The sequence below is a fragment of the Ictalurus punctatus genome, chromosome 7, assembly GCF_001660625.3.
Source record: "Ictalurus punctatus breed USDA103 chromosome 7, Coco_2.0, whole genome shotgun sequence".
In the NCBI taxonomy this organism is placed as follows: Eukaryota; Metazoa; Chordata; class Actinopteri; order Siluriformes; family Ictaluridae; genus Ictalurus; species Ictalurus punctatus.
This window is the reverse complement of record NC_030422.2, coordinates 17,911,989-17,936,225: the sequence shown is the minus strand read 5'-3', so window position 1 is coordinate 17,936,225 and position 24,237 is coordinate 17,911,989. Positions and strand designations below refer to the sequence as shown.

The 24,237-nt window shown below is 39.8% G+C and overlaps 1 protein-coding gene across 7 annotated transcripts in view; it reads left to right on the top strand.

Moving 5' to 3' along the window:
* The window catches only part of mark2b (MAP/microtubule affinity-regulating kinase 2b), a 48,674-nt gene that overhangs the window by 21,426 nt on the left and 3,011 nt on the right, over positions 1–24,237 (top strand). The window contains exons 2-18 of one of the 7 annotated variants that reach the window (XM_017471959.3): positions 1,546–1,719; positions 3,618–3,671; positions 3,829–3,877; positions 4,838–4,903; positions 5,260–5,330; positions 7,265–7,321; positions 9,927–10,163; positions 10,319–10,438; positions 11,304–11,403; positions 11,520–11,632; positions 11,727–11,862; positions 11,962–12,098; positions 12,816–12,904; positions 14,374–14,517; positions 17,779–18,042; positions 20,916–20,942; positions 23,988–24,023. In XM_017471959.3, the coding sequence (XP_017327448.1) occupies positions 1,546–1,719; positions 3,618–3,671; positions 3,829–3,877; positions 4,838–4,903; positions 5,260–5,330; positions 7,265–7,321; positions 9,927–10,163; positions 10,319–10,438; positions 11,304–11,403; positions 11,520–11,632; positions 11,727–11,862; positions 11,962–12,098; positions 12,816–12,904; positions 14,374–14,517; positions 17,779–18,042; positions 20,916–20,942; positions 23,988–24,023 (1,874 nt within the window). Of the gene's footprint in view, positions 1–1,545; positions 1,720–3,617; positions 3,672–3,828; positions 3,878–4,837; positions 4,904–5,259; positions 5,331–7,264; positions 7,322–9,926; positions 10,164–10,318; positions 10,439–11,303; positions 11,404–11,519; positions 11,633–11,726; positions 11,863–11,961; positions 12,099–12,815; positions 12,905–14,373; positions 14,518–17,778; positions 18,043–20,915; positions 20,943–23,984; positions 24,024–24,237 lie in introns of all 7 variants that reach the window. The other 6 variants (XM_017471958.3, XM_017471965.3, XM_017471962.3 and 3 more) reach the window with 6 other exon arrangements.

Here is a 24,237-nt window from a genome sequence, read left to right as displayed (position 1 = left end):
TCCCTGTTTAGGAGGCGGCTCACAATTTTTCCTTCTATTGAAGTGTTTCAGATTCACGGGTTTTCCTTTGTGCAAAGTGGGTTTTCTTGTCGCTGATCTTTATTTTGTGAAAAAAAGCAAATTTTTCTATAGGATTCAAATAATTCCGATTAGACCGTAGATTATGTTGAGGTTCCGACGTAGTAACTATTCATAGCTTATTTCTCGGTTATCTTGACTTGTAGTTCAAATCATCTTAACCGGTTCTACGGGAACAACAAGGGGAAGCAAACACTCCACCTAGCTGCACATTGGTAACCTAATCTTTGCATGGAATAAACATTAGTAATACTGTTATTAAACCTTTATAATGGAGAACGTGTAATCACGCTGATCCTCTGCATCGTCCACATCAGGACTCTCCAGTATCATCACACGAGATGAGCGTCTTCAACATCGTTGGTGCTTAAATTCTTTTAGTTTCTTCTTCTGTACTACTGCCTACATCTCCAGGATTCCGCAGATTTTTTTTTTTTTTTTTTTTTTTTTTTTTTTTTTTTTTTTTGGTGTGGTTGTTGCAACCAAAAAGGCTTGATTTTGCTGTGGCTTTTTAAAAAAATGTATTTATTTATTTATTTTGCTTATTATTTTGCTTCACGGAATAGTTTTGCGCAGTTTTCCGCAGTGACGTTTGTTGGTAAATGAGACCTTTTAGCTGCGCTCATATTCGACTCACGTGAATCGAAGAGGGGCTGTGACTGAATACATGTTTTGTATTGCCCAAATATACGGAAAAATCTGCGGCGATTTCGAAAAATCGCAAGCTCCTCTGAATATTGCGGTGTTTGCTTGATTTTGCGTTAACGTCTGCGATCGCAAAAACTCTGGAAGGACTGCTTTGCATTAGGCCAGTCAACTTTGTCCGCTGTCACCTGTACAGGGCATATAAGCGCTGTTTTCTGTTTTGATGATGATGATGTCATGGTGCAGTTGCATTGTGGATTTTGACAAACTGAATTGATTAGTCTTGTTTTGATTAGCTATCCAACGTGACGAGAAGTGTAGCATCCATTGTATGAGAAAAGCGCACAGATCAAGGTTTTCCACAGCTTCAGCTCCTTTACATCTTTTACCCCTGCATTGATTTAAACAGGCTGCTTACACAACGTGATCTTTTCAGGATCAGACAGCCAAGATGGAAAAAAGGAAATAGAAATATTTCCACATATATTTATGGTGACTTAATGCTGCTCCTCAGTCGAAGTGATACCACGCAAGAAGAATGGACTCAAGTTCAATGTCAGAATCACGTGTAAGTGAGACACGCTGAAACTCCTGCGCAGCTGTCCGAGACATGCTCAAGTCCACAGTTGCGTCTCGGGTTTGACTGACCATATGCCGAAATTTGGTGTTAAATCCTCACTACGCATGCTTTAGGGTCAAAGAGCGTTTGTGCCATATACCGTGTACTTGTGCCAGACTGGCCTTTACAGCAGAGATGGTACAAGTGGAAATGAGTGTAAAGCGGTAGGCATTACGAGTGCTTAATGTCTCGTTCCTCCTCAGACCCCCACAGAAGCCAAAGCAGGAGGACGATCAAGCATGTCACGAAGCCGCAACACGATCAGCATGCCAACGGACGAGCAGCCACACGTTGGAAACTACCGTCTGCTCAAAACCATCGGCAAGGGCAACTTTGCAAAAGTTAAATTGGCCAAACATATCCCCACAGGAAAAGAGGTAACGAGATAGTTTATCTTATTTGTCTCCACTCATTGTGTGTGTCTCACTCTCTCACTCTTTCTCTCTCTCTCTCTCTCTCTCTCTCTCTCTCTCTCTCTCACCCTCTCTCACTCACTCACTCACTCACTCTCTCTCTCTCACTCACACACTCACTCACTCACACTCACTCTCTCTCTCACTCTCTCTTTCACTCACTCACTCACTCACTCACTCACTCACTCTCTCTCACTCACACACTCACTCACACTCACTCTCTCTCTCACTCTCTCTTTCACTCACACACTCACTCACTCACTCTCTCACTCTTTCTCTCTCTCTCTCTCTCTCTCTCTCTCTCACCCTCTCTCTCTCACTCTCTCACTCACTCACTCACTCACTCACTCTCTCTCACTCACACACTCACTCACTCACTCACTCACTCTCTCTCTCACTCTCTCTTTCACTCACTCACTCACACACTCACTCACTCACACTCACTCTCTCTCTCTCACTCTCTCTTTCACTCACTCACTCACACACTCACTCACTCACTCACTCACTCACTCTCTCTCTCACTCTCTCTTTCACTCACTCACTCACACACTCACTCACTCACACTCACTCTCTCTCTCTCACTCACTCACTCACTCTCTCTCTCTCTCTCTCTCTCTCTCTGTCTCACTCACTCACTCACTCACTCACTCACACTCACTCTCTCTCTCTCTCTCTCTCTCTCTCTCTCTCTCTCAATTTCAGATTCTTGTATTGGAGCACTTGTATTAAGTGCTATTGTTATTGATGTGTAGATGATGGGACAGGGTATTTTGATTTTGTTTTTAAATATTTTTATGTTTTGACTTTCAGCATTGACCGAAGTAAAATACACACTAAAGTAATGAAGTCGATCTACTCTACCGGTCAAAAATTTGTGGACACTCGACTGAAATGTTTCTCATGATCTTAAAAACTTTTTGATCTGAAGGTATTTGATTAAATGTTTGGAATCTGTGTTGTAGACAAAAACATAATTGTGCCAACATTTTCATTTCTTTAATCAGAAAACTAACATTTTATTTACAAGGATTTTTTTTTTTCGAAATATAGCAAGATATTCCGAAAAGCAGTCAATAAGAGTCCAGTTCAGTAGATGTGAACTCCTTTAATACTGTTTAAAAGCACCTCAGGGGGATTCCTCAAGAAACTGGTTGAGAAAATGCCAAGAATACATTTCTGGAAATTCTAGGCAAAACAGGGGGTCTACTTTCAAGATGCTAAAATATTAAATAATTTTGATTTATTTGTGATTTTTTTTATCACAACATAATTCCCATAGTTCCATTTGTGTTACTTCAGAGTTTTGATGACTATTATTATTATTATTATTATTATTATTATTATTGTTATTATAAAATCAGGGGGGAAATAATAAAAATAAAGAATGCGTGTGTCTAAACTTTTGACCGGTGGTGTATTTTCATATCAACTCGTGTAAGCATGAGGACAGCGTATTTTTGTCTAAGTTTTGGGTTAATATCCTGTTTTTGGCTTAGTGGTTAACACATTTGCCTCGTACCTCCATAGTTGGGGGCTCGAGTCTCACCTCTGCCCTGTGTGCGTGGAGTGTGCATGTTCTCCCTGTGCTTCGGGGGTTTACTCTGGGTTCTCCGGTTTCCTCCCCAGTCCAATGACATGCGTTGTAGGCTGATCAATATCTTTAAAATTCTCTGGTGTGTGTGTGTGTGTGTGTGTGAGAGAGAGAGAGAGAGAGCGTGAGAGAGAGAGAGTGTATGAGAGCGTGCCCTGAGTCCCCTGGGATAGGCTACAGGCTCACTGCGACCCTGTGTAGCAGTACAGAAAATGGATGGATGGCTCCTGTTTGAGGTTGTTGCTTTTTCTGTCTCCTTATTCTGTTTTAGGTGGCAGTGAAAATCATAGACAAGACCCAGCTCAATTCTTCCAGTCTTCAAAAAGTGAGCCAAATTTTCTTTTCTTTTTTTTTTTAGAAAAGATGAATACACAATCTGCGTCAGAATTATTTTAGACTGAAGTGGGTTTGGCTTGCTGTCTTTGTGTATGAAATATTGCCTAGATGGTGTTAAATAATCCCTGTGTTCATTCTGCCCTCAGCTCTTCCGAGAAGTGCGAATCATGAAGCTTTTAAACCATCCTAATATAGGTGAGTAAAGAGAAGTAGAAGAATCTCCTCTCCTGCAGAGTTGTGCAGTGTGTTATAAGATGCGGCTGATATGCATTAAAAATGTTCTGTGTAAAGCAATTAAAAATGAACTATGTAAATGATATGTGTCAATTCTACTGGTCATTTCATTGGCATTAAAATACATACAAAAATGTGAACAACGTTTTAACAAATTTGACTCAAAAACCATGAGACCTGACCGGTTGGGTACTGATGTCCAGCAAGAAGGCGTGGTACGGGCTTAGTGTTCCAGTTCATCCCGAAGATGTTTAATGGGGTTGAGGTCAGGGCTCTGTGCAGGCCACTCGAGGTCTTCCACTCCATCCTTGGCAAACCAAGTCTTCATGGAGCTCGCTTTGTGCACAGGGGCGTTGTCATGCTGGAACGTGTTTACGCTCTTAGTTCCATTGAAAAGAAAATTTCATGCTACTGTGCACAATGATATTCTAGAAAATAAACAGTTTGGGGAAGGATCACATGTGGGTGTGATGGTCAGATGTCCACATACTTTTGGCCATCTAGTGTGTATAATCAGAATCCGCCATCCAAGTTTGGACAGTTTTTGCACTTGTATTGATTATTGCTGTGAAACATTTAGTCTAGACGGATAACACTGTAAATAATATGTTCCATTTTGTTTCACGTTTTAAAATGTTTATACGGGAAGCATTTAGTTCACCTGAAATTCTTCGTACAACACACAAGCCAAATGTACTAATGCTCAAGATTTGTAACCTTCCTTTTATTTCCACTGTCTGTGGTTGCTTTTGGGTTGCCAAACGCCAAAGAAACGCTCCCTGAATCCCTTCTCGTGACATGTTTTGACAGCTGATGATCTCTCTCTCTCTCTCTCTCTCTCTCTCTCTCTCTCTCTCTCTCTCTCTCTCTCTCTCTCTCTCTCTCTCCCCTTCCCCCATCCCCTTTCCCTCTCCTCTCTAGTGAAGTTATTTGAGGTGATTGAGACTGAGAAGACACTGTATTTGGTTATGGAGTATGCCAGTGGAGGTAAGGAGACCAATGAGGCTTTATTTTTATTTATTTTTTATTAAAACTGCAAGACTTAGCTAAACTAGGTGCATCGTGTCGTTCCATGGCAGCTTGAGCTTCTGAGCACAGTTCCGATTTTTTTTCTCAAGTAGTGTGTTGCACAATCAAAAAAAGTACAATAACTTAGTGACTCAGCAATGTCGTCCCGTGTTCATCATAAATATAAGGAGTAGTGTGTATTCAATTGTATTTTATTATGCCATCTCTGCGTCCATTTCATCTACCATTTTTGTTTCTTTGTTTTTTTTTTCCCCCCCTCAAACTCTTTCACTCTCTCCATCTTTCTGTGTCCGTTCCTCACTTCCTCAATCCAGGCGAGGTTTTCGATTACCTTGTTGCTCATGGAAGGATGAAAGAAAAGGAGGCTCGTGCCAAATTCAGACAGGTACGTGTGTGTGTTTGCTCCATTTATACTGTGTATGTTCGTGTGTATCTGATATGAAAAATATGTTTTGTCTTATTGGTGTATCTGTGGAAGATCCATAATTAATGTCTGTGCTGATCTCTGCTGTATTTGTGGATGACAGACTTGTTTTTAACATCTGACTCAGGTGATCACAAGTGCAGAGTTGAAATGGATAGAGCTTCACACTGGGTATTTTTCGTACGTCTTGAACGTGTCTTCAGTGACCATTTGCGATCATGTCGTGACTAGACGTGTTGCCAAATATACCAGAAGCAACCCATCATTACTTTGAAACCAGCCACGAAAATAACCCGATACCAAAACTCAAACGTACACTATATATATATTTGACCGTCATATGATCACAATGCTGTAAAATTACAGCACTCTCTAACTTAACTCTAAAGGAGTTTTTTAACATCCCAGAAGTGCTGAAACTCTTTTTAATTAGTTTTGTATGAATCTCATTAAGCTGTAGATGAATCATCACATTTCACTTCAGAGGTTTTCTTTTAGTCCAGTCCAAATATACACCACCGGTCAAAAGTTTGTGGACACTCGACTGAAACATTTATCGTGATCTTAAAAGCTTTTGATCTGAAGGTGTATGATTTAAATGTTTAAAAATCGGTGTTGTAGACAAAAATATAATCGTGCCAACATCATTTCACCCCCCCCCCCCCCCCCCCCCCAAAATACATTTTAGAATAATAATAAAGAATGACAGTGTCTAAACTTTTGACCAGTAGTGTATTTAAAAGTGTCCCTGTATTGTAGCTATTCTTTAGACTTTGTGTTTCAAGAACGTGTGCCTGGCCAACAGGAATTTGAAGTCTATGTCAGGAGTATTATGTGCTGCAAGACTTTCTGAATCTTAGTGCGCTTGACAGCTTTAAATTAGATTCCTCTCTGCCCAACGATATAATAATATTTCCTTTAACACTGTTGCGCTACGGATAGTCACATCCTAGTAGTAGTGCACGTTTTTATATAGTGAGTCAATTATGTTTTTATAAAACTGATAGTTTCGTTTCTGAAATATAATTGGCTGAGCCGCGTTCAAGGCCATTGTAAAACACTCGATATATGCACACCTGTGACCATGATAACTGAATTCTGTATTAATGCAACAGGTTTTAAAGCAATAAAAATGCACCACTGAAGCCATTGTTGTGACTATGGAATCTTCTAATCTTTGCCCGCTATGTTGCTTAGCAACCAACGCTTATAAACGGAATAGTGAAATAATTGTTTGTAACTAATATTATTAATAATAATTTAAAGAATTTATTGAACACTGGTTGTTATTACATTTGTTTTGGTGCTGTTTTATAAAAGCAAGAAGTCACTCAAGGGCATGCGTTACGACGAGTTTAACCGTGATAAAATAATTGTAACACAAGGCTTATTGCGTTAATCTAATTTTTGGAAAACTTCAAAGCCGTGACCAAACGCAATCATGTCATCACGTGTATCATGCGTAACAGTGTGGCTGGAAAATTAGCTCACTTCCATGAGAGAACCCATACATCTGGCAACACCGTTGACTACGTGGTCTTTTGATGATGTTGGTGACTCATCAAGCCTCAATTAGCATTCATCTTACAATTTAAAGTGGTCGCATGTGTTCCAGACCACTTCTGCAAGCGGTTTGAGTCATCAGATAACAAGCCGTGTTTGACCTCGTTCTAGCGCTGTCCTTTTGTGATCTGATCACCTGAGATGGATGTTAATAGCAACTCTGCCAAGACGGAGGCTAATGCATGTACTCTTAGATACAGGCTACAGATTGGAGTTGAAACGTGCACAAGTATTAATCTAAAGTTTTTTCCCTGTATGTTACTTATCTCTTTAACTCTCCTCCCCTCTCTCTCCTGTTCTGTTTCTTTGTGTTCGTCTGTGTATCTGTCTAGATCGTTTCTGCTGTGCAGTATTGCCACCAGAAGTGCATTGTACACAGGGACCTAAAGGTAACAACACTTGTACCACTTCTTTGAGAGTGTGGATGGTCTTTCAAGGTTTATAAGTGCATGCACTTACACAAGAGTACAAGAACAGGGTCATCACTGCCTTTTCACGTCCATTTGCTCCATAAAAGCTCTTATAGCGCTTCCATCTTTATGTATGCCTAACCCTGACATGAATTAATCAGAACATAAGTGCATGTATGTGTACACTTCAATACAGTCCTCTGCACACTGTCCCGGTTTCACACATTCTCGGTTAGACTTTCTTTCTCTCTCTACAATTAAAGCACAGTAACCCTGTACACAGTCTGTTTTAAAGTCTTCTGTCCACCTATACACCCACTGTTCCCATGGCGATGCCCAACCCCATCCTTTACTCTTCATTAGTGTATAGGTGCAGAACCCTGTCACTCTGACCTTTGAGCTCTTGAGTTAATCTCCATGGTAGCGTTATTTTTTTTTTTTTAACAGCCTCTGACAGAAGTGCTTCCAGCGTTAGATTAAATGTGCAGCCCTGTATGCATGCGTGCACACACGAATTGTCTAGAAATGTTGATTACTCTAATAGTAACTTACTTACTCGCTCAGAATACTGAGTTACAAGGTTTTAGTCTGGTGGATATGTGGATGTGGCTCCTGAATGTAGAATACCTTCATAACTGGGATGTGTATCATGGTTTGTTTTAATATTTAATTACCTGTAAAGGTTAATGAACAGAACTTTTTCGTTACCTCATGGAAGAAGAAATGGTCTTTGGCCTTTATGTACTTTTTATGTAAAAAAATATATTTTCTTTCGGCAGATAAACATTGGTAATATAATAATATACTGGTAATATAATATAGTAATATACTGGAAATAATAATTGAAGTATTAAATATGTACACCTTTTTACAATGTAGTTCTTTCTTTGTCATAATACACCAAAATGTAGTTAACAAAATCGGTATTTCAATGAAATGAATTGTCCTATTTAGCAGTAATAAAATAGGCTATAAGCCCAACTTCTCGTTTTATCCCTTACCTTTGACAAAACCGAGAGGCAGATTGTGCTGATATGTTTTCACTTCAGACTGAATCACAGTCAAGCTGGTACTGTAAACCACGTCAGCCTTTTCTGAAGCAAATGTCCTTTTCATTTTCTCCCCTTGACATCCCGTGATGCAATGTAGTGAACACTAATACGTCTATCTAGACATTTTAGTCTAGTATTTATGTACCCATGCGTGCCTCTATGTCACACACACTCCAAAAATAGGTTAAAATACCAATAGGTTCATTATCAAGAGCTGTGGAAGCTAACTCCATTAGTGAAAACTTTAAGAGTTCACTAATTTGAAGGGAAAGATGGCCATTAGTATAGCCAAAGCATAATCTGAATGCGAACTGAGCTTGCCAAGCTAAATGTACATCATCATTATAAAACAGGTGCATAGCCAGGTTTTCAGGTTTCACATGCATCATATATATATATATATATATATATATATATATATATATATATATATATATATATATATATATATAAAACGAGAGATAGATATAATATAGTGTGGAATGAAGATTTTTGCACACATGACTCATGAGTGAGGGTCTGCTTGATTTATGTTCGTTTCTCACCAGACTGACAGTGCTGTAAACATGTGTGTGTGAGAGAGCACCTTGACTGTTCATGGAGAGAGTGCAGGCATGTGTGTCGTGTGTCGTCTGTCTATGGGTGGGTGGACTTGTATGTGTAATGTGTAAGTTAGTTGATGTCAGCCGGCTAATATTTAACTGTGCCAGCCAAGCCCAGTTAGCACTCTATATCTGTTGCTAGGCAATGTGGGCTTCCAGCTTGGCTAAAGTTGGTGGCTAAACATTTGAGTGACAGCGCAGAGAGCGCTCATGCATTTCAGTACCACCCCACATACAGATACATGGACACGCACGTCTACACGAACGAAAGCCCTTATTTGAAGCAACCAGAATGAGAGCGTACAGTGGAGAAAAGCAGAGGAAGATCATCTGTAGGTTGCTGCTATTGCAAGACTGTGTTCCACTTTTAGTTTGTGCGATGTTATCCTTGCTGATTTAAGCTGACTCATCTTTACCTAGTAGGGGAGGGTAAAAATATGGCAAAAATATAATTGTGAAATACTTCCTGATACATGATGGCTATCTGTGTGCAATAAAACCAACTGTGCAATGTGCAGCTGATAAATAAATTATTAACGCCTCGTCAATAATCTGCTACAATGAGTAACAGTGGAGTTAAAATACCGGCCTCAGAAAAGCGTGTCATGAAGATTGTGTATTGAGAGTCTGGAACCAGCGAGCAACGTTTTCCTACTTCATTGAATAGTTAATTTCATACTTTTGATATTTAAAACTTTGTTGAATCATTGTGTAATTTTGCTAGTAGCTGTCGCAATAAGAGGTTTTTTTTTGGCTTTTAATTGGCACTTGTGCTCCTTTACTTCAAAGGCTGATATCATATCCCAGACCCGTCATCTAGTACTGTTTTCATATTTTACCTTTGAACACTCTGCACCCCTTATCTACCACAGGCTTGTGAGTTCAATATTTCCTTGATTTTTCCTCTCTCCTTCCTCCTCTTCCCCACAGGCTGAAAACCTTTTGCTAGATGCAGATATGAACATTAAGATAGCAGACTTTGGTTTCAGCAATGAGTTTACCGTGGGAAATAAGCTGGACACATTCTGCGGCAGCCCCCCCTACGCTGCCCCTGAGCTCTTTCAAGGCAAGAAGTACGACGGGCCTGAGGTGGACGTCTGGAGCTTGGGGGTCATTCTCTACACACTGGTCAGCGGCTCCCTGCCCTTTGATGGACAGAACCTGAAGGTAAGAGAGAAGAGGGAGGGGAAAGACTGTTTGATGACAAACCTCTTGTCTGTTCATCATTTTTCACTTTCTGACTTGGATCCAGTATGCCTGACTCTCTCTCTCTCTCTCTCTCACCCTCTCTCTCTCTCTCTCTCTTTCTCTCTCACACACAGGAGCTTAGAGAGCGTGTATTGAGGGGGAAGTACAGGATTCCCTTCTATATGTCTACAGACTGTGAGAATCTGCTGAAGAAATTCCTTATTCTCAACCCAACCAAAAGAGGCAGTCTAGAGGTACTTTTAAAAAAAATAAATAAATAAAAACAAATGCACATTTTAAGTGCTTTATCTGATTCTACATAAAACATTTTACCAAATGGAATCACATACCTCAGCACATTTTATTACTTTAATGCTGCTGTACTCTTTGACTGATACTTTATGATACATCAGTGTCAAACCATGAATTTTAGGACGCCATCTTTACAAGTTTCAGTTTTGCTAGGAAACCAGATTTAAATCATATCGATCACAATGTGGACACTATACATTACTGAACCTGAACACATCACTACCTTTTAAATAAACAGAGAACATTATCTTTCCACAACTGTGCATCAATTAGCCATACATGACAACAGTTCATCTTAACCATAAGGACATTTAGAGTAATTAGGCGAATCTGATTCTCGGTCTTTAATTTGGCTGGTTAAATCCTGTGGTAAGTGATCATCCTCTCCAGAAAAACTCTGCAAAGCTGTGTAGTAGTGCATAAGAGTAACTCACCCAGATCAACTGTTTTTGTTTTTCTTCTTCACAGGAGAACGCAGCCATTGTAATTGCAGCACTTTTGATTTTTCTGTTTTTTTTCTGGACATTGCTAATGTAGAAAGCTAGTTTGTTTGCCAGCTCTGAATCTTGTAGCATTCTTCAAATTATGAGTTTATGAATGGTTCATGAATTATAGAATGGGCTAACAGAAAAGACTGTTCAGCTTTATAACAGCATAAAACAGTAAAACATGCATGTGTATTATATAATTGTTAATCACAGCATGTCCTCTCGCTCTCTCTCCTTGTATATCTCTCTCTCCCACTTTCTCTCCTTGTATCTCTCACTCTCTCTTGCTCTCTTTCTCTCTCTGCATTGTTCTAAGCAGCAGATCATGAAGGACCGCTGGATGAATGTGGGTCATGAGGAGGAGGAATTAAAACCCTACATAGAGCCCCAGCCTGACTATAAGGACCCCAAGAGAACAGGTAAGGGTATGTGTGTGCGTAAGAAAGTGATGGAAACATGAGAGAGACACGAACAAAATAGTATAAGCTATATACGTGTGTATGCATGTTAGTAACACACTTCTTATTTAAAATAGATATAATGCTGCAAATGGGCTACACACAAGAGGACATTCAGTATTCACTTGTCAACCAAAGATACGATGAAATTATGGCAACTTACCTTCTGCTTGACTACAGAAACTCTGAGGTACACCGACGCATACACATTCTTCAGTTCCTGGCTCACACGAATGCGATTTACTCTTGTGATTTATCTTGTCTCTAATATTTTGATGACTCAGCTTGATGAGGGTGTCAACATGCTGATCAAACCACGACCAGGAAGTGACCTCACAAACAGTAATGCACCGTCTCCACCTCACAAGGTACAACGCAGTGTGTCCTCTACTCAGAAACCACGAAGGCCTGCAGATCAGGGTGAGTTCTGGAAATAGCAATTGAGCTTGTCATGGCACTTAACTCTTAATTTCGTCCCACCTCATGAGGTTTCTTTTCTTTCTTTCTACATTTCTCTAGTCACATACTCTAAAAGGCCTCAGGGGGATAACAAGTACACAGCTGAGGATTCTGGACGAAAAGGGTCCAGTGGCTCGACCAAAGTGCCACCCAGCCCCATCGTCCCAGGAGACAAAAAGAGCTCCGCACCCTCCACTGTAAGTGTGTACATGTGTACATGAGACACAACATAGTTTCTTACTTGAATAGTTGTGTGTAAATAAATAAATAAATAAATAAATAAATAAATAAAAGATGTCATCAAAAAATGTATAAGTTCTAGTGTGTATGTCAAATTAATCAGATTTCTTGTTGCTTCACTATGTCATGTTTCTTATACTGCTTGAAGTCCATTAAAAAAAATTCAAAATAAATAATAATGAATAATTCATACAGTTAGGCAAAATCCCAAAATGGCATCCGATGCACTGTATATGCTCACCACGACGAGTATAACAATTTCCTTACATACTGCACTATATATGTCCATATTAATACCTTTTTGCCTGTTGGGAATGTACTGTCTACATGTAATGTTACTTTGGTTTTGTTTTTTTCTTGGATATTGAATTAGTAAGTTCATACATCTTTTAAAAATATTTAAAAACCAAATTATGCCATAAATGGCACATTTTTATTGCCATTAATTCACAACCCTTCTTACATCGTGTGACACTGGGGTTATTTGGCCAAAAAAGTTTTTTGTTTGTTTGTTTGTTTTGTTTTTTTAAATACATATTTCAATAGACTGACCTTAAGCTCAGTGCATATTTATTATGAAATTTAAATTAGTATTCAAACAGTGGCATTCGTTTTGCCAGCCGAAATGCGTAGCAGCTGATTGTTAACCTTGATTTTGGTGCATGACCCTACAGAACAGTATCCTGTCCACGGGCACGAGCCGCAGCAGAAACTCTCCACTCACTGAGAGAGCCTTGCTGGGAGTCCAGAACGGCAAGGACAGGTACATACGGCTGCGCACACAGTCTTTGAACCTTAACAAATAGTATTTGATGGATAGTAGATTTTCCACTTCCTTACAGTTCCTTTTTCTCCGATAGAAACGCGATCACATGCACACGTAATGCAACACTATTATGTCTGTATGCTAGAAATGGTTACCCACTGGTTACCAGCTCAGGCTGGCCTTGAATCTCCGGTGGGTAACCAACCAAGAATCCCTGGGTTTGGCCGTCACTGATCATCAATGGTGCAGGAAAAACGAATCATGCTTTCATACCTATATACGTGTGCTATACGTCTCTCTCCACATTACCACACCTCTCTGAGAACACATGCCCTTATTTCCTTGATTCCCCCAACTCCTCACCATTCCGTCTTTTGATCGAATCACCCCCCACCCCTAGCAATGCTTTAAAGTTTGGGCTTTAATGTGCAGAATGTATTCAATGAATATCCATAACGATTTGTTTGTTATGCATGTCCTGACGCATATGTGGGCTTTTAGGGACATGTTACAGTGCCTGCAACAATCAGATTTCTCTGTGCGGAAAAGCACTGTTTTTTCTTTATGCCCTTAGCAGTCTGAGTGCTCATTAGAAAACTTGATGCAAATGCTGTATAGTATGTGTGTGCTGATATATCATCATGAAAATGAAAGCACTCTAATCACAGTACCTACGGCATCTTGTGCAAAATATTAACTAGTGCTCTGCTGTCTTTGGTTTTGCTTTTGTTTACTACCCCCTTACCTACACTTTCCTACATCGCTGTCATTCTCTCAGTCTTTCTCTAGTCCTTGCTCACACACTCATTCTTTGCTAAGGCATTTCTGGAAGCTCTGTGAGTGTTGTGCTTTATCTTTTTCTCTCTAGTCTGTCTTTGCACACTGATTTTTGTTTTTCTTTTTTAATCCATGCTTAAAAGGATTAGCAAAGCTTGTGTTGGAAAAAGGCACTGTTCAGTTTGTAAGACTTCTGTAGTTGACCTGTAATAGGCTTACTCTCTGTGTTCTGCTTAGCAAGGTGATATCATGTTTTTGTTTTGTTTTTTTTCTCAGCAAGCACTGCTAATCCTTGTGGGTGTGTGTGTGTGCGCTTCTCCTTTCTGCCCCCCCCCCCCCAACTCTGTTTGACCCTCCTCCCCTCTCTCTCTCTCTCTCTCTCTCTCTCTCTCTCTCTCTCTCTCTCTCTCGCTTTCGCTTGTTTGCTCACTTGTACCAGCCTGCGCTGTCACTGTATATACTCACTGCCCAAACTCACACTTTCCTTTGTGCTCTTTCTTTGTGTCCTCTGGGTGCTGTCTCTCTCTGTCACTCCCTTTCTCCTTGTCCCTATCTCCCCATTGTCAGATAATTATGCCTTCTAATAAAATCCTCTTTCCTCCCTCAACACATATACGACCATGACTATGTGTGTGATGGTGCGTGCGCACGTGTACGGTGCCACCGCTGTATGTTGTCACCACCATCAGCCTGAACACACCCGGGTCCCGTGCCTCCACGGCCTCGGCCGGCGCCGTACTCACATCCTCCTCGTCCTCGCGTTCCCGTCATCACAAGTCCATGTCCTCCTCAGCCCACCCCTGCCCCGCTGACCTGCACGCACACCAGCCCAGGCAAGTTCACACCGAGCCACACGCACTCTGAGAAACTTTTTTTGCATTGAACAAAGCAAGGGGGAGGGGAATGCTCGGTGAAGGACTTGCACAAAGACCCTGCTGGCTGAAGAAAGGAACGCTTGTCAAGGAGGCCTGTAACTACTTTATGTTATAAACTAAAACACTGATGGTTTAATATCATGGTTCTCGTGGGGGAGGGGGGTTGTGCGATAATTTTTAAAAATTTAGTTTTATTTGACTGCTCATTTTAATTGAATGAATGGGTTTAATCCAAACTTAACTAGCTCAAAAACTATTGGGCCTGTGTATATATAGGTTTCCTTTAATATCATTGTATATTTGTATATTTCTGATGAGAAATCGTCGTTCTGACAGATTTTCCAAATATTTTCAAATAGAGAGATGAGGTTCTGGGAGAGAGTTATGATAACGATAGACGAACCAAAAAAACAGCAGTGCTGATGGTCCATTCCTCCAATTTCTCCCCATTCCTTCACAGTTTAATCACCTCTCCAGTTGTTCTGGCATCGCCTCCTGCCGACAACACCAGCTACGTGTTTACTTAACATCTGTGCAGCCACATGAGAAAGCATTTCCTAATCAGCTTAATGTCTTTACCCTGTTGTAATGGGTTTTGTGCACGGTGTACACACCTTTTTAGAGATGACACCAGCATGATCACTGCATGGTGAAACATTCATTCATTCTTTCACCCACAAAACCACATCTTGCTCTCTGACCCTTTTTATACTTGTAATTGTTTCTCCAGTTTCATAAATCATAGATATTGTGTTTGGAATTAAAGGTTAGCATTAGCCTGGTAGCTTGTATGCGTCACTGGGAGTGAATGGCTGATGGAAAAAGCCTGCTGTGTTGCATGCAGTGGACTCTGACTCTTCCACATGAGCTTGGGGATAAGTGAAAGATGATTCCACTGCCCTGCCTCAATGCTGCTCTCCAATTTCTGCTCTGTGCCTATACACTGTACTTATTTTTCTGTCTACTAATCCTTCTACTGAGTATATATGGGGAATGTTGCTGTGGTGCAATGTCTGTGGAAGAGCTTTGCCCTTAGGTTTGGGTTTCATTCAACCGATTAATGGTAGCTCAATTAGCGCTACTTAAACCTTCCCTTTGGGAAATATTGAGTGTGTATCCACTTCTGTTGATTATACAAACACTTTGTAATGTAAATGTATGTGTTGTGTTGTCGTCATAAGTAGTAGTTGTTGTTTATGCAGACCCTTGAACTTATGCACATATTATAGTCCCCTCTGATAGTATTGAAATGGCAAGGGCAATTGTTTTGTTTGTTTGTTTGTTTGTTTGTTTGCACTATACACTGAAGACATTTGTGATTGAGATCAAAAGATGAATATGAGACAGTAGATGTGAATTTCAGCTTTCATATCCTGATATTTACATCTGCTTGTGTTAAACAACTTGGAACATACCACCTTTTGTTTGAATCCACCCATTTCTCAGGTGATCAAAAAAATTGGAACAGGTGCTTCTTGTTGCCCAGGTATGCCCTGTTAGGTTGATTCTTTACACTATGAATAGCTCTGAATGTCTGCTCATGGTTTGAGCCCTAGGTTTCACCTGTGAAGACTGCATTTGTTGCTAATCAACATTAAGATCAGAGGCAATGATTTTGAAGCTGAGAAAAGAGGGAAAATCTATCTGAGCCATTGCACAAGCATTGGGCATAGCCAATAAAGAATTTTGGAATGTCCTGAAAAAGCAAGAAACCACTGGTGTACTAACAAGCAGACATGGAACAGGACGGCCAAGGAAAACAGCAGCAGTTGATGGCAGAAACATGTGGGAGCTGTGAAGAAAAACCCAAAAAACAAGTTGGACATCATCAGCAACGTCCAAAGGGCAGGGGTGAAGGTATCACGATCCACCCTTTGAAGAAGACTCCAGAAATATAGAGGCCATACCACAAGCTGCAAACCACTCATCATCACTAAGAATCTGAAAGCCAGATTCGCAAAGAAACACAGAGATGAGCCACAAAATTTCTGGAACCAAGATGAAAGTGATGGAAAGGCCAAAGTGTGGAGAAAGAAACGGTCTTTGTCTGCCAACAAAGGTGCCATGTTCCTTTGTTTAACACGTCTTGATGTAAATATCAGGAAATAAAATCTGAAATTCAGATCTATTCTCTCGTGTTTATCTTTTGATCTCAAACACAAATATCTTCAGTGTATAGCAAAAAATAATAATAAAAGAAGGTTGTTGGCACACCAGGAACCAATCCTGAATTGTGTACATGCTTGGATTCAAAGCTGCTAGCTCATCTTAATGGATTATTTCAGATTTAGCTTGCTGAGTAGAAGAGTATACCTGATTATCATGTATCCAAATCTTTATAGTTAGGCTGTTTTGGAGGAGTTTTCTTTAACTTATGTTACGTAATAATCGGCTCTAGTGCCGTGTTTTGAGTACCGTTACTGTTATAACAGCACATCATCCAATGCGGTGTAGCTTGACCTAAGTGCTTATTTGGAATTCAGTGTGTTTTTGTAACTGACACCATTTAATAGTTTGACAGCTCATCGATAAATTGGCGAAAGGTTTAATATACTATAATAATAAATTCTACTAGACTGCTTTGGGCACTCCTAGACAGCTCTGAGCCAGGACAAGACACAGCCCACAGCTTATTGGTTGCTGGTTCTGGCAGGGATTGCTCGTTAGTACTTCAGTTTTTGGCTTAGAAAAGTTATTTTGTGGACACGTGAACTTGAGCACAATTTCTATGCGATTTTTAAGAACCTGCTTCCTGGATCTCACCTTAAACATTATATGTGAGCTTTCAGGTCCACGAGTTGATGAGACGTGATGTCTGCCGAGTTCTCTTTCTATGCAGAGCATATTTCTTTATTTTGGAGATTATATAACACATTGTACCAGTACACTGCAGGAGTGAGTCATTATCACACATCCCTGTATCTCACACCCGGACACATTTTAGATGTTCTAGAGATATATAGTACTTGAGATTTTGGTAGGCTATATGTTTTTAAATTAGAATTCCTGATCACTGAATTGTTTTGCATTACAGTACTGGTCGAATTGCATATTGCATTGCCTTGTTTATTGTGCTATGAAGATCAAGCCCTTGTCATCTGTTAGAGCAGTTAACACATTATCAAGCAGGGTGTGGTGGAATTTAACATTTCTGGAGGTTTATTTATTTATTTTTTGGGGAAAATGTTTTTTTGTGTGGTTTTTTTGTTTTTGTCTTAGTGGTCCTCCCCAGAGAGCCCCTGGTGCATCACCGTCGGCTTACAACATCAGCAGCACAACAGGGCCTGAGCGTACCAACTTTCCACGAGGTGTGCCTGCTCGAAACACTTTCCACATCGGTCAGCAGAGAGGGGCACGGGATCAGCAAGGCTCGCCATATCATGCTCCTCCAGCCTCGCCTTCCCTGTCTCATGGCACCAGCCAACAGCGGAGACCGCCAACCTCAGGCATCTTCAGCAAATTCACCTCCAAGTTTGTGCGCAGGTAAGAACGAATGACGGGGTGCTACACAATGTGCTCCACTGGAGCTCTGGGGGACGGAAGGATTGGGGCGGGATTAAATGTTTACGCGGTGGCTAGGTGGGGAAATGCTATTCGTCCAAAGTTATTATAAAGCGTAGTAATTGCAGGGGTAGTATGTGCATCTGTTTTAGAGGAGAAACAGATGGAAGTGTTTCAAAGGAAGAGCGAGAGAGAGATTCTTGTTAAGTGATAAAAAAAAAAATTAAAAAAAGGAAGTCATCATCACATTACACATTCTCAAATATCTGCTTCCTTCTTGCAGCTGGGTGTGTTTGTAGTCTAAGTTTTTTTGGGTTTTTTTTTTTCCTCGCACTCGTTCTCTGCGTTTTTATTTTGTTCATTTCAAATAGGGAAATAAGGTGTAGAGGATTTGTTTGACCCGTACAGACCAGCACTTGATGAGGGCCGTCTTTCTCAAGTCAGTGCACACGTAGAAATGCATGACTACTCTGGAGAGTTTGCTGTTTCAACAATGTCACAACTGATCTCTCCCCAAAGGTCAAGTCCTTGTTAGGAAATTAAATCACATTGCCAGGGCCCATGATCTTAACAATACTGATTTAGCACACATACACAGCCACTCACATTTCTCTTCTATTTCATCATTTCCTGCTTCTGGGTTCTAGCACACTCTGAACGTACTGCCACTGCCACCTTTTCTCCACCACTGTGGTGACAGTATCCATGGTAACAGTGGAGGTATCACATTCCCCAGCCCTATAAATACTTGTGTTGGGGACACCTTGGTGTGCGCCCACTGCCAAAGCTGTGAGCTTTATAGAAAAAAAAACAACGCAAGTGTAACTCCAGTAAAATATTTATATTCGTGGTAGTTTCAGAGAATATTAAACATGGCTAGACCTCACATCTTAGCGGTTTAATTGAATACAGCTTAGAAATCATACCTAGATACATAGAGCAACATCGTGTCCTGTGTGAAGTATTTTGAAACTAATGGAGTAAAATCCGCCTTCTATCTCAAAAGGGAAAGTCAGTAATCAAACTGCTGTGTTGTTTTTAGATGTATAATTGTCCGATGGGGTTTGTACAGATCTTGTTTATTAAAGCCTGGGGGGGGGGGGGACAGTTACTTGAGCAAAAAGAATAAAAGCTTGTATACGTTCTCTTATCCAGTTTCTGGTAGAGTAGTTAATAATAATAACTTGTTCACATTTCTCTGATGCATATAAAGCTAATACAGCTTTTTGCTTATCAATTACTAATGATTTATACTTATTAAGCACCTAAGAGCATATTAGTTGAGCTGTAAAGTCATACACTGGGCTTCAGGCTATTTATTTTATTTTTTTTTCCTTTTCATTTCCATCCCAGCAATGTTCCGAGTCAAAATTGGCCACCTCGTATATTACATATATAGTTTAGAGTACTGTTGCATTTATTTCTCAGTTTTATTTCTTCTGTAATAACACCATTGGCTGCTTTATATAGATAATCTTAACTATATACTTTTATAGTGTACGAGTAAATAAGTACAGGTTTTGGTAAGCATCACAGTTACACAAACAGCAATAAACCATAAGCATATCTCAGCACTATTGTACTCAAAAGAGGGAATATAGAGAAAAAGAGAACTGTTAGACGGCTCTGATACCCGTTATTATGCAACGTGTAAAGCCACTCGCGCTGTTGTGTGCTATGAATACTCATTACAAGCGTACTCAGGAACGGCATAACCAGTGAAAGAGCAAAGAGAGCTCTCTGCATCACCAGCTTAATGAGCAGCCTGTTAGCTGGGTAATCTCGAAACCATATCATGCCGACAGGATTAATCAGGAGAGTTTACTTTATCGTTAATAGCCTTTTGCACCTGCTGCCACACTAATGTCCGCTTCATGTCTTTTTAAAACGTTGTAGTTTGTCAAAGGTTAGTTGTTTTTGTAATATGTCATGCCTGTTGCTTAATCCACCTAAAGATACAGTTTCATTTCAGAATACCATGAAGCTCCCTTTTAAGTAGAGATGCACCGGTACTAAATCTCTCAGCCTCTACCGATAGCCGATTATTCAGAGTGATATCGGCCGATGGTGATAGTTCTGCCATTTATTTGCGTTCTTTATAAATTAACAATAATGAATTCCACAATTCTGAAAGAAATGTAAATAAAAACTTTATTCTCTCTATTTCACAGTTGTTTCACAGTAACTGGTCTCATAAACAGAAACACACTAATCACATTAACACATGACCTAAATTCTGAAGATTAAAGTAAGATTCCGTAACTTATCGATTGTTATGAATTCATATTAACATTGACTGAATTCTAAAAACCCTCCTGTTAGTCTCACCTTCACTCACCACAAGCAAAAGCATTTCTACTTCATCACTGAACATCAAACTGGTAATATATAACATCAACTTTTTTATATATTAACATTAACTGGATATGAAATATACTACTCAACAAATAGATTTTTCTGTACAACTTTTTCAACTCCTCTTCATTTAAATCTTTCACCTGTGTACTGGCGCTTTAATTCGCCAAAAAAATGAATTAGACCGGAAAAATTGCCTGTATTGGCCGATACTGATTATGGGCCGATACATCGGTGCAGGAAAGTCTGACCATTATAAGGGGCAGTAATACTTATTGTTTGTTTCGTTCACTTTTAACATTAATATTATGCTGTAATTAACATTTACATCATCAATAATCTCTTCCTCTGACCTTATATAAAATATCACTGTTTGTAGGAACAACTTAAGGCTTTTAATATTTTGCTTTTCACATACTACATTCATATTTACATGCATACGTTGTTCTTTTCTTTTTTTCTTTTTCTTTTTTTTCTTTGTTGGTTTTTTTATTTTATAGAAATCTATCATTCAGGTTCCCCAGAAGGTAGGAAAGCACAATGATAACCCCCTCTGAAACCTTTTTATTTTGATTGACCTTTTTACCCTTTCCCAGTTTTGGTGTTTTTATGTAGCTTATATGCTCATGTGGAAAAAATAAGTACACCCCATAGAAATTGTTGACTTTTTTTGACATATTTGGACAAGCAAACTTTTGATCATATTTGAAAGAGTGTCTATTAATAAAGTATATGTACTTGATTAAAACCACAAGGAAATTAGCTTTTTCTGTCATTTATTCAACAGAAATATCAGTAGATGTGATGATGTTCTGTGGAAAAACCCTTGGCCTCAGAATCTAATACTGCTCCCTTTTGCAGAAGTGGGTTCTTGTGGGTGTTTTGTGTAATTGTCCACCAGTCTTTGTCATTGGCTTGCTATGATGCAGAATTCATAGTTGAATCAATTAATGAAATCTGTCCAGCTCGTGAGGCAGTGAAGCAACCGCAAACCGTAACATTTCCACCACCGTGCTCCAGAGGTGGTATGAGGTGCTTCTCCTGAAAGGATGTCTTGATCAGCACCAAACATGTCTGCTGTTGCTGTGGCCAAACAACTCTTTGATTTATTTGTTCAGAGTACATTATTCCAAAAGACCTGGTCTTTGCCTATATGCTCGTTGGCAAACTGTAATCATGCAAAGGCTTTTTCCTGGCACACCTCCCATGCAGGTCAAATTCGTGCAATCTCTTTCTGATTGTAGAAGCGTGCACTTTGACACCAACAGTTGCAAGACTTACTAGCAGATCCTGTGATGAAATTTTGGGGTTCGTGGAGACTTATTTTTGCATCAGATGGTCTGCTCTTGGGCTGAATTTTGTGGGACGGCCAGTCCTGGACAGTCGTTTGAAATCTGCACCATTTCGTCGATGATTTTCTTTACAGTGTATTGATGCATTTCAAATAATTTAGAGATCTTTTTAAATCCCTTGCCAGACTCATAGACATCCACAACCTTTTTTCTGAAGGCCTTACAGATCTCTTTAGATCTTGGCATGATGACTCCACACACCTCAATAGCAAAGGGAACACCAGACGCTAGATATGAGAGGTGTATAAATAAGACCGGTTCCACCTGCACTTCCTAAACAGGTTATAATCACTGGCACCCAATCCTGAACACCTGACTCTAATTATGAGTTTGAAGGTGTGATAAATGTAGGGGTGTACTTACTTTTTCCATGAGACTGATCATCTTTTTTTGTTCATTTAAATTTTGAAATTTACTACAAAATATCAATTTTATGTGTCATTTGATAGAGTGCCTGAACTTTATTAATAGACACTGTTTCAAAGAGGATCAAATGTTTGCTTGTCCAAATATGTCAAAATAAGCCAACAATTTCCATGGAGTATATTTATTTCTTCACATGAATGTATTTATATTCCCCCTCATACTGTTTCTCCCTCTGCTGTTTTATGGTTGGCTCTTTATTGATGTTTGGTATATTTGTGATGTGTTATGGCCAGTACTAACATCCCACATCCAACCCAAAAGCTCACCCTCAACATTCTTAATGTCCCAAAGGAATTAACATCCTTTTTGTTCCCCATCCTCTCTTCTTTCACCTCATACCCCTTTCATTGTTTCCGTCAGTGTAAACGGTGACCTCATCTATCTATGTGTTACCCCCAGGGTAAATGGGACACGATGTTTTGGCAGTTAACCAGTATAAAGGGTCTAGATAATAGAAACAGCCCACAAGAAGTTTGTACAATATGAAGATCAGAGTATAACTGAGAGTAAGAAACTATTGAACTTGTCTCTTTAATTGACTCTCACATATGGGCTCTATTTAGGATGAACACCGGTCATGTCTTGTAGCAGCTGAACAGGATGAAATTAGGAAAAGGGGATGTTGAGGATGGAAAGAAGTGATGGAGGGGATTATATTACTCTGCATTCTTTCAGGAGAATCTCTTTTTAATTATTTTTCTTCTCAGCCCTTTTAACATGAGGATGATGATGATGATGATGATGGAAGCTGAGATTAACTGACTGGCTTTGGCCTGCTCTCTCAGAACCACTCTGTCTCCTGTTTTTTTCTTCATACCCTCCCCTTCCATGTGTGTCTATATTTCACTTCTATGTCTGCCACATTGTATGTGAGAACATGTAGGACTCCAGGTGTACGGAAATCGAACTCTGCTCACTGCGGTTACTGTAATAACCGAGAACATTACAGCCTTGCAGTTTATTTGCTCTGCTACAGTGTATATGTTCTATTTGTAATAATGTGCTCCATATTAAGGTGTAGCGACTTGGTGGTGGTGTTATGTCGTCTTTTGTCCAGAAGAGGGCACTGTCACGTAATACACGATGACTTTGCGTCCTCTGCTGGACAACAGTTGTATCTTTTTGTCAATTTGTGAAAACTTCCTTTCCAGGTTATATTATATCCACCTTACCCATGTTTCCTGCTCTTTAACCTACAGATGCCGCTTTGTGTTTGCTAAACATGTCTCATGTCTCTGTGGTGCTTCTAACCCTTCTAACGCTGATGTTTAACAGTCCGTGTTTACATATAGGCCATTCTTTGCTATGTGTCCATGTCTGTTCATAACAACTAGCATTCATGCATTTATTATTTATTTATTTTTTACTTGTGTATGTCTGACATTGTTTCTATGTTTTATGTTGGTGTGTTTGGGTGCTTGTGTGTGAACTGTACCAGCTGTAGGGTCGGTGTTGGACGACTGTAGCTTACAAGATTACTGGCTCATATTTAGATATCGAGGGTGTCCTGGGTCCTGGGTGGTTCTCTCTGGTTTTGTTCAAAATCCATTCCATCCCATATTATTTGCTCATTCAGTTCCCACCACGCTAGAGCACAATCCTACTGGTGCCCTTCCACATTTGTAATTATAGACCCTCCTGCCTTTTGATGCCTTAAACCAACACTGTTTATTTGAAATGGAGCTTTCAGTAATGGAATGGGATTTGCGTACCTAGGTATCCATAACTCTTGAACGTGCTTGGTGGCAGTACACCGGTACAAAAACTAATCTTGTTGCGATTTCTTTCGAGGAGCCCGTATGAGGGAGAGAGTCGAGACGAGGGCAGCAGGTGAGGAAAAAAAAAACAAAGACCTGATCAAATCATTTCGTAATCAGCTCTAATCAATGGCTAAATATTTTGAGTCATAATTGACTAAAAATGGGTGTTTTAATAAGGTTAATTGGTATTAGTGTTACTTGTAACCAATCAGGATTAATTAGTCTTTAGATACATGTGTGTGTGTGTGTGTGTGTGTGTGTGTGTGTGTGTGTGAGAGAGAATG